The following is a 9711-nucleotide window of genomic DNA, read 5'->3' as shown; positions in this document are numbered from 1 at the left end:
GTTGTATTCTGCTATCAATAAAATCATTTACTTTTATTACTCAAAAGAAGTTTAAAGAACCCACAGCTGTTTGATATGACTATAGTTTGTCTGATATGGCAATTCACAAGGTGAGTGAGTTTGGCTTTACGCCACTTTTAGCAATATTCCACAAATTTTACCCATGTGGGGAAAGAAATCCAGGTCTTCGGCGTGACGAGCAAACGTTTTAACCACAAGGCTACCTCACCGCCCCAACATTTCAAAAGGCCATATGAAAAAAAAAAACTGTTAAAATATACTTCTTGTGAGACTGACTGAGTGAGTTTGGTTTTACGCCGCTTTTAGCAATATTCCAGCAACATCACGGCGGGGGACACCAGAAATGAGCTTCACACATTGTGCCGATGTGGGGATTCGAACCCAGGTCTTTGCCGTGACGAGCCAACGCTTTAACCATTAGGCTACCCCACCGCCCCACTTCTTGTGAGAAGTGTATGCAAGCAAATGAGAATGAACAGCATCCAATCTGGAACGTTTATTTCACAGGTTTGCCATACAGAGGGAAACACCATTCATTTAAATTAACCAATACAAGGCTCTGATCCCATTTAAGATTCTGCATATCTCAATGCCAACCTTTTTTATTCGGGAAAACTTAAAATTATGGGTGAAAAATATTATTTGGCTTCCACTGAATATACATACAATAAACTTTTGACCAAGGTGCCAAGATAGACACTCAGCTGCTTTGGTGTCCATTCCATTTTTTTATTATCCCATCTGAACAATTCCATGGTCCTAGTGGTAAATACAAATGGCCTCATTCATTCCAAAGTATTCTCAGTAAAGTGATGCATTCATTATTCAATGAATTATCACCATGAAATATCCAGGTGATATACTTGGCACATAGCTCACATGCAACACTGTAGCATGATCTGAGGAATATATACCACTCCACTTTTGATAAGGACATATTTTCTCTATGATACACAAAACCAATTTGTATATTATGTAGGGTATTTTCAAATGGAATGACACATCTGATGATCCCTGTCAAAAGTTGAGTAGTATATTGACATGTTCCATACAGTATAATCTGGATACATGTATATTTTGGCATGTTAACATTGCCCTTATCTGATACTCTTAAGACTCATATCGAAATGAGCAATGTCAAATGTAATTTATATTTCCAAAACATTAAATTTAAGTTTGGTGGTGGTGGTTTTTTCACCTGGTGCATATACCTATTATCCCTGATGAATGCAAATAAACTAGTGCTTTAGTTTTTGTTTATTGAAATGTGGTTGGGTGGATTTTCTGATGTAGGCTATTCCTGTTACGCCTTCAGTGGATACAAAGTCTATCAATGCATGGATCAAAAAGAAACTCAATCCTGAAATTCTTGTCTCTGAAGGTAAAAGCCTCAACCATAAGTTTAATGCTGTTAACTGTAAGAGATGCCACATAACATATCTACCTGCTTTGAATTTCATTCCCTTATTTGAAAAGCAACTGCAAAATTAAGTTCCATTTATTGTTAGGTGTGCAAGGTAGGGCAAGTATTTGGAGAATGTCTCTACCAATATCTACTGACCAACAAGTTGAAGTAGTGTACAAAAATAAGGAAACCTGTACAAAATTCATCACAGTTAAAATGTACACTTTACAGCAAGGTAGAATAAATAAATGACCGCTTCATAAGCAAAACAAATAACCACATAAAAATAGTAAATAAGAAAATAGCACTTTAAACAACCAGTTTTTTTAATACATGTCAAATAGTGGTTCAGTTGTGTGAGTGAGTGAGTTTAGTTTTACTCCACTTTCAGCAATATTCTAGCAATATCATGATGGGGGACACCAGAAATGGGCTGTACACATTGTACCCATGTGGGGAATGAAACCCGGTTCTTCGGCGTGACGAGCAAACACTAGGCTACCATGCCGGCCCGGTTCATTTACAAGATGTGTTTACTTGATACATCATTTTTACTGCAGATTCTGAAAGCGATCTTTCACGATTGTTTCCATTGCAGCTTATTTCAAAATAAGAGTGAGTGAGTGAGTATGGTTTTACGCCACTTTTAGCAATATTCCAGCAATATCACGGCAGGGGACACCAGAAATGGGCTTCACACAATGTGCCCATGTGGGGAATCGAACCCGGGTCTTCGGCGTGACAAGCCAACGCTTTCACCACTAGGCTACCCCACCGCCCCTTCAAAATAAGAAAATATATTAGAGAAGAAACACCACATTACAGTTCAATCTCAAACTTAGAAGTCTGGAATTCTCCGTAAACCAGGGTGCCGTTGTTCAAAGGGTTCTTGGGTGGTGGGGTAGCCTAGTGGTTAAGCGTTTGCTTGTCACGCCAAAGACCTGTGATCGATTCCCAACATGGGTACAATGTGTGAAGCCCATTTCTGGTGTCCCCCATCGTGATATTGCTGGAATATTGCTAAAAGCGGTGTAAAACAAAAACTCCCTCACTCACTCACTCAAAGGGATCTTAGCACTAAGGTGATTGTAACTCCCATACATAAACAAAGATTTACAACAGTCTTAGTGCTAAGCTTGCTTGCTTGCTTGCTTGCTTGCTTTCTTCAATGGCACCCAGATGTTCAGACATTAGCCTCTGAGGGATTATACCACTTAACACCCTGTGGATTGATACCTCCCTCCCACCATAGTCAATACATAGTCATAGTGAATACACAAACACCAGGTGGTGCAGCTGCTCCTTTAAAGAATCAAGCTGTGGTCTTGTTCATGCAGAATGGGGAAATATGCCAGAGTTATATGCATAGAGTCTTGATCTTCTTACCTCCATCAGATAAACAAATCGTCATCATCTGACCAAAAAAGTCACAACTTTGCAGCAACTGTACATATTCACTGGTAATGGAGAAAGTAGTGCAAATTACACTGACACTGGTTTCAGCGACATGTATTGGGTCCTGGTTTTGGTTTGGATGTTGTTTAACACTGCCCTCAGCAATATTCCAGCTGTATGGTGGCGGCCTGTAAATAATCGAGTCTGAACCAGACAATCCAGTGGTCAACAGCATGAACATCGCATTCTACGCAACTGGGAACCGATGACATGTGTCAACCAAGTCAGTGAGCCTGACCACCGATCCTGTTAGTTGCCCCTTGTGATAAGCATGGGTTACTGAAGATCAATTCTAACCCGAATCTTCACCCGGTCACTTGGGTCCTGGAGTAGTGTTTATAACCAAGTAGAAATGATTGTTACTATGACAATAATGCCTATGTATGGGTACATCCTGAAACAGTACAGGTTTCAGTGCACTTACAAGATCACTTAACACACTAGATTTAATATAACAAACACATCTTCATAAACTGGGGCACTGGAAAGGATCATGTCCTTTCAAGCACGATTCAAAGAGAAAACTATATATCCTAATTCTCAATCGTTTGTAATAGTCACTTTTGTTTAGTGTGTACAGACAATATTCAGAACCTGAAATCAAAATACACGCAGTGCGAAGAGTGAGTATGGTTTTATGCTGCTTTTAGCAATATCATGGCGGGGACAGTGCGAAGAAGCCACATGATATAATAAACAGTTTTCACATCAATCAACATATTTAATGCCTCTTTGGATTTGTGTGCACATGTGTGATCAGATCGAGTGTGTAGCACGTGCTGGAGTAGCACTGTTTCAATACTGATCGACAATATGGAGTTTCAAAGCATGGTTCTTGTCACCATGACAACACTGAGGGTATATTATTCAAAACATGTACATTCCAGGTCTCTCACCGTCCTCCAAACTGAGTTCACCAGTACTGGCAGCTTGTGTAACCTGAAGTAACCTATTTAATAATAAGACTTCACTTGGGATTAACAACAGAAGGTAACACATCTGCCATTTTAAAAACAGTTCATTTTGAATTATATGAAATTGACCTTTGATTGAGTGGGTTGTCAGGTGACTTTTGCCATTCTTTTTTCAACATTTGTTTTAACTGTGATAATCTGAGATTGGGATTTTCTTGTTTGAGACGTGGAAGATGCTCTGCTTCAAAGTCAGTATATGCTGCTTTGACACGCTTTTCGGGATGTCGCTCAAGTTTTTCTTGTTTAATACTGAAAGAAAGGAAAGATATAATAAACATAAAGTTTTCTTTTCCCAGTTTGTTGTTTAACACCACAATCAGCAATATTCCAGCTATATGGCAGATGGCAGCAGGGTGTTAATAACGAAATGTGGACCAGACAATCCAGAGATTCGTATTCCAAGCAACATCCCTTTACAAGTCACAAAGCCCAACCACTTTGGATGCCTCTAACAACAGTAGTAGTAGTAGTAGTGAGTTTAGTTTTTACGCTGCACTCAGCAATATTCCAGCTATATGGCGGTGGTCTGTAAATAATCGAGTCTGGACCAGACAATCCAGTGATAACAACATGAGCATCGATCTACGCAATTGGGAACCGATGACATGTGTCAACCAAGTCAGCGAGCCTGACCACCCTATCCTGTTAGTCGCCTCTTATGACAAGCATGGGTTACTGAAGATCAATATTCTAACCCGGATCTTCATGGGTCTCTAACAACAGAGAGGTCATCAATGACAAATAAATACATATAACGTCAAGACATGGTTCAAAGTTGTGCACAGGAAGCTTTCAATTATTATTCCTATCATCATCATCAACCCTATAATTTTCAATACTGATCCAAGAACATAGAAAATAAATTTACTGTCCTATCCTTTTCTCCTGAAGAGAACCTAAATTTTTCTCTGAAAAAGTCTGTCCCCAAATTTTCTTCTGTATAAAACTGTAACCAACTATTTTTTGGACAACATGGACAAGGTCAACCTTTTCAGTTTCATTAGTAGTTCGCACCTGAGAAGGGAAATGGCCTCCTCAACAGTTCTTGCTTCCTGGCCCTCCACGTCCAGGCGGTTGATGTTTTCTTCAAGGGGTTTTTCATCATGCACTAACTCCTTTTCCTGCTTCTCAGCTGTGGAAGAATATTTGAAACTGGTTAACAGCAAACAGTCTGGGTCAAGGGAGACACACCATACTAAGTCATGAACCTATACACAGCTGTCCACACAGGATATCCATATTAATATACCTTGTATAATCATGATGATTGTATGTGTTATTTTAATCTCAATGAAAGCAGGAAGTCAGTTAAAACATATGTTATTTATGACATGAAACATGACTACATGAAGTAATGTTTCTATATATACTATCGATTTTTATGTTACTAGGTAAATTCATAATCACGATAAAATCTCAATAATCTTTTGTTTGCCAGGCTACCAGAGATAGACTCCACCATTAAACATCCAACAGAGGAAGATGCCACTGTGAGATATACAACATGGTAGACACAATAATGATCTATACAACAAAGGTAGACACCACAATGTTTTAAACAATAAAGGTAGACACTACAATGTTTTAAACAACAAAGGTAGACACCACAATGTTTTAAACAACAAAGGTAGACACCAAAATGGTGGCCACCATGCCCGTGTACAACAAAGGTAGAGGCCACCATGCCCTGTACAACAAAGGTAGAGGCCACCATGCCCTGAACAACAAAGGTAGAGGCCACCATGCCCTGTACAACAAAGGTAGAGGCCACCATGCCCTGTACAACAAAGGTAGAGGCCACCATGCCCTGTACAACAAAGGTAGAGGCCACCATGTCCTATACAGCAAAGGTAGAGGCCACCATGTCCTGTACAGCAAAGGTAGAGGCCACCATGCCCTGTACAACAAAGGTGGAAGCCACCATGCCCTGTACAACAAAGGTGCAGGCCACCATGCCCTGTACAACAAAGGTGGAGGCCACCATGCCCGGTACAAGAAAGGTAGAGGCCACCATGCCCGGTACAACAAAGGTAGAGGCCACCATGCCCTGTACAACAAAGGTAGAGGCCACCATGCCCTGTACAACAAAGGTAGAGGCCACCATGCCCTGTACAACAAAGGTAGAGGCCACCATGCCCTGTACAACAAAGGTAGAGGTCACCATGCCCTGTACAACAAAGGTAGAGGCCACCATGCCCTGTACAGCAAAGGTAGAGGCCACCATGCCCTATACAGCAAAGGTAGAGGCCACCATGCCCTGTACAACAAAGGTAGAGGCCACCATGCCCTGTACAACAAAGATGGAGGCCACCATGCCCTGTACAACAAAGATAGAGGCCACCATGCCCTGTACAACAATGGAAGAGTCAAACACTTGACACCTAGAGGAAGATGCCACCATGTGATATTTAATAAGGTAAACACTGCATGAGAGCATAAATGAGTGAAAACAGAAAATAGTTGAAGTTGGCTCTAATGACATGAGGTCAAAAGTGGCACCTCCTCAGGCCAGACACTTTGTTTATAAATCTGCAGTGAATGGGTACCTGGTAGGATGAGAAGGCAATTAAACTGCAAACCTATCTGTGACCTCTAAAAGTTTGTTTTGTTTAGACCTAAGACGGCCAAGAATGAAACTTGAAAGCACACTTATCCAAAGACTGGAGAAATTCACGCTGATGCTAACAGGGACTTATGGCAGATTCCAAACCAAGCGCTCATGGAGGCAAATTGGAGGAAAGGAATTACTTTGTGCAAAATTGGGAATTTTTAAACAGACATTATATTTGTAAATTCAGATGTATTTTATAATATAATTTTTAACATTGTGCTCAGTACTGAAAAGTCTCCTCCTCCTCTTTACTAGTCCTGTTATCAGACCGCCTCCGTGGTGTAGTGGTTAGAGCGTCCGCCCGGAGAGTGGAAGGTCGCGGGTTCTATCCCCGACCGCGTCATAACAAATGCATTAAATTATGGTACTTGTTGGTCCCTGCCTGGCGCTCGGCATTAATGGGTACAACAAGGACTGGTCGGCTCGGAGTCAGTATAATGTGTCTGAGTGGGGTATTCATGCTTCACTGCGGCATGGTATCTCAGTGGGCTAGCACTATAACACCAGCTTAAGTCTGGGCTAGTGCAAGCAGCCACACATACACATACACACGCATGCACATCGTCATATGAGCGGAATATTCTCAAGCACGACGTAAAACCCAATTTCACCTCACCTCACTAGTCCTGTTATCAGTGGCATACAAGCGAAATCTTCAAATCTATTGATTTTATCACAGCTCTGATGACAAGAAAATGGGATCTGGATTTTTTTAATGGTGGTGGTAAGTAAGTTGATTGTACCTGCTGCAGCTGCTGCTTGAAGTCTCTCCTGCTGTGCAGCAATTTCTGCACGTGTTAACTTGGCTGCAGCCACAGGTTTTGCACTCTTCAGCTTGCTCATCTCTTCGTCATGAAGCTGCTGCAGCTCTTTCTTCTTCTCCACTTGCTCCAAGCGCTTCTTCTCCTTGTCCTCCTGAACAAACAGTGAGTGAATTTGTAAGCTTGTATCAGTATGGTATGTGAATACTTTACCCACAACACTACCACCCATCTTACACATGTTCACTATAGTGTGTATATATACATATATCTGTGTACAATACATATGAAGTAAGTCAAACACTTACCAATGAAACTTTTTGATAAATGTCTACCATAATAAGAAAGCAATGGCTTATGAGGCTTTGGTTCAGAATGATGTTATCTTTTGCCTGTGACTGAAGACTTAAGAGTGATGGTAATATGAGTCTCAAAGACACAGAAACTATGGATATTCATCAGATCAGTACAGTTAATAGAGCACTAGCACAGTTCTGACTAAAGATGGTTTCGTCTCCACATTTGCATACATGTTACAAGCTATAAGAATGAATAACATGTTCTTTTTTCACATTGCTGATTTTTATCAACTTGTTCTTACTTTACGTTGCTGTTTTCTTGCAACATGCTTGTCATCATCTCTCCAAAGCTCATCTTCAGCTTCTTTTTGTTTCTTTTCTTGTTCAGCATATTTTTGGGCATCTCTTCTTGCCCTTGCTTCTACTGCTTTCGAATTTTCTCCTTTGAATTTCTTCGGCATTTTTGAAATATCAAAATGTCCAGTACTTCAATATATCTGAAAAATATGCACAAAACAAAGGTAAACAACTGGAAAGGAAAACTTAATCCTTTGGGGTTAAATACCAAACCTGTGGCTATTCTGAGTTTGAGGGAGGGATGGGAGAGAAGGAGTGGGGGATTTATAGTTCGTTTAAATAAACTTGTATTCCAGCGAGGCACACCTTGGTACAGTGCAAAGTCATCTAGTTATATGCTGGACTAGGGGCTATATATACATCACAAAGTGTCAGCTTGATCATGTTGATGTGGGATGAAAGCCTGGAGTGAGTGAGTGAGTGAGTGAGTGAGTGAGTGAGTGAGTGAGTGAGTGAGTGAGTGAGTGAGTGAGTGAGTGAGTGAGTGAGTGAGTGAGTGAGTGAGTGAGTGAGTGAGTGAGTGAGTGAGTGAGTGAGTGAGTGAGTGAGTGAGTGAGTGAGTGAGTGAGTGAGTGAGTGGTGAGGAGTGAGTGAGTGAGTGAGTGAGTGAGTGAGTGAGTGAGTGAGTGAGTGAGTGAGTGAGTGAGTGAGTGAGTGAGTGAGTGAGTGAGTGAGTGAGTGAGTGAGTGAGTGAGTGAGTGAGTGAGTGAGTGAAGTTTTACGCCACACTCAGCAATATTCCAGATATATGGCGGCGGTCTGAAAATAATCGAGTCTAGACCAGACAATCCAGTGATCAACAGCATGAGCATCGATCTGCGCAACTGGGAACCGATTACATGTGTCAACCAAGTCAGCGAGCCTGACCACCCTATCCCGTTAGTCGCCTCTTACGACAAGCATAGGTTGCTGAAGACCTAAGTATTCTACCCCGGATCTTCACAGGTCCCTGAAGTGATGAACATCTCAGATATTTACCACTTTGTTTAGCTGGGATTCGAACACAGAATAAATATGGACATGTTTATGCACGCTTTGGTGCAATGTAGTAATGTAGAGCAAAGTTCATAAACAGGACCTATTCACATTCTGATTACTTACAGACCATAATTGTAAAATTAGGTATTTCGGGTAGATTTACTTATACCGGTACCACAAAATATAGTTTCTGCGCGAGATCGGAAGGAAGCTTAAGGTTAGGGTTTGGGTTAGCAGGGTTAGGGTTTGACTCCTAGGTACAACAACGGGAAGTAGCTAAGACAATGGTTCCGGTTTAAGTAAAGTGTTCCAGTATTTCTAAAGTAAGTGCTAAACAAAGAACAGAAAACTTCGAACAGCTGTCGAAGAAGCGGGGAAATGGGAGCCAAGAAATGTATGGTAGAAGTGAACCTGACGAGAGTATTGGCGGCTTCGGAAAGTCAAACAAACTGGTTTGAAACTTTGAAAAACGTCCACAAACAGTGTTGCTTTCTAAAATTATTATACGTTGCATTTATCAAAGCTAAAGAAAAAATTCTCATATCAAACATACACTCCAAACTTCTGAACACACTCTCGTCTGCTTGCTGCTCAGACAATATGTCTGACTGTTGCACAAATTACCTGTAAACTTTTCCTTTGGACTAACGAAATGGTTAAACAGACTGGTTATGACCATCAGTTGAGTCCTACACACAGAAAGGCAGCCGACTTTAATATTTCACACAACTTTGCAATATTTACACGCAAAACGGAAGTGAAACTACAGGAACTGAAATGGATCATTGTGCAAATTCTGAAATACGACCTCAATCTTCAAACGTTTCACGATGCAACTGTATATATGCAG

General features: G+C 40.9%; 1 protein-coding gene across 2 annotated transcripts; it reads right to left on the bottom strand.

Moving 5' to 3' along the window:
- Positions 1–3500: 3500 nt before the first annotated feature.
- On the bottom strand, positions 3501–9636 carry LOC124282446 (coiled-coil domain-containing protein 124-like). Of its 2 annotated transcripts, none has more exons than XM_046718431.1 (5): positions 9486–9636; positions 7829–8023; positions 7210–7381; positions 4870–4987; positions 3501–4104 (listed from the first exon to the last, which is right to left on the bottom strand). In XM_046718431.1, the coding sequence occupies exons 2-5, from the start codon at positions 7985–7987 to the stop codon at positions 3900–3902; spliced, it is 654 nt and encodes a 217-aa protein (XP_046574387.1). In that variant the 5' UTR covers positions 7988–8023; positions 9486–9636; the 3' UTR covers positions 3501–3899. The 2 variants fall into 2 exon arrangements, with proteins under 2 accessions (XP_046574387.1, XP_046574388.1); XM_046718432.1 differs by having other exon boundaries at positions 9415–9499.
- Positions 9637–9711: the final 75 nt, after the last annotated feature.

Source organism: Haliotis rubra, unplaced genomic scaffold, assembly GCF_003918875.1.
Source record: "Haliotis rubra isolate DU_JTF1 unplaced genomic scaffold, ASM391887v1 Scf3, whole genome shotgun sequence".
Lineage (NCBI taxonomy): Eukaryota > Metazoa > Mollusca > Gastropoda > Lepetellida > Haliotidae > Haliotis > Haliotis rubra.
The sequence above is the reverse complement of the archived record's forward strand: the minus strand, read 5'-3'. Positions and strand labels throughout refer to the sequence as shown.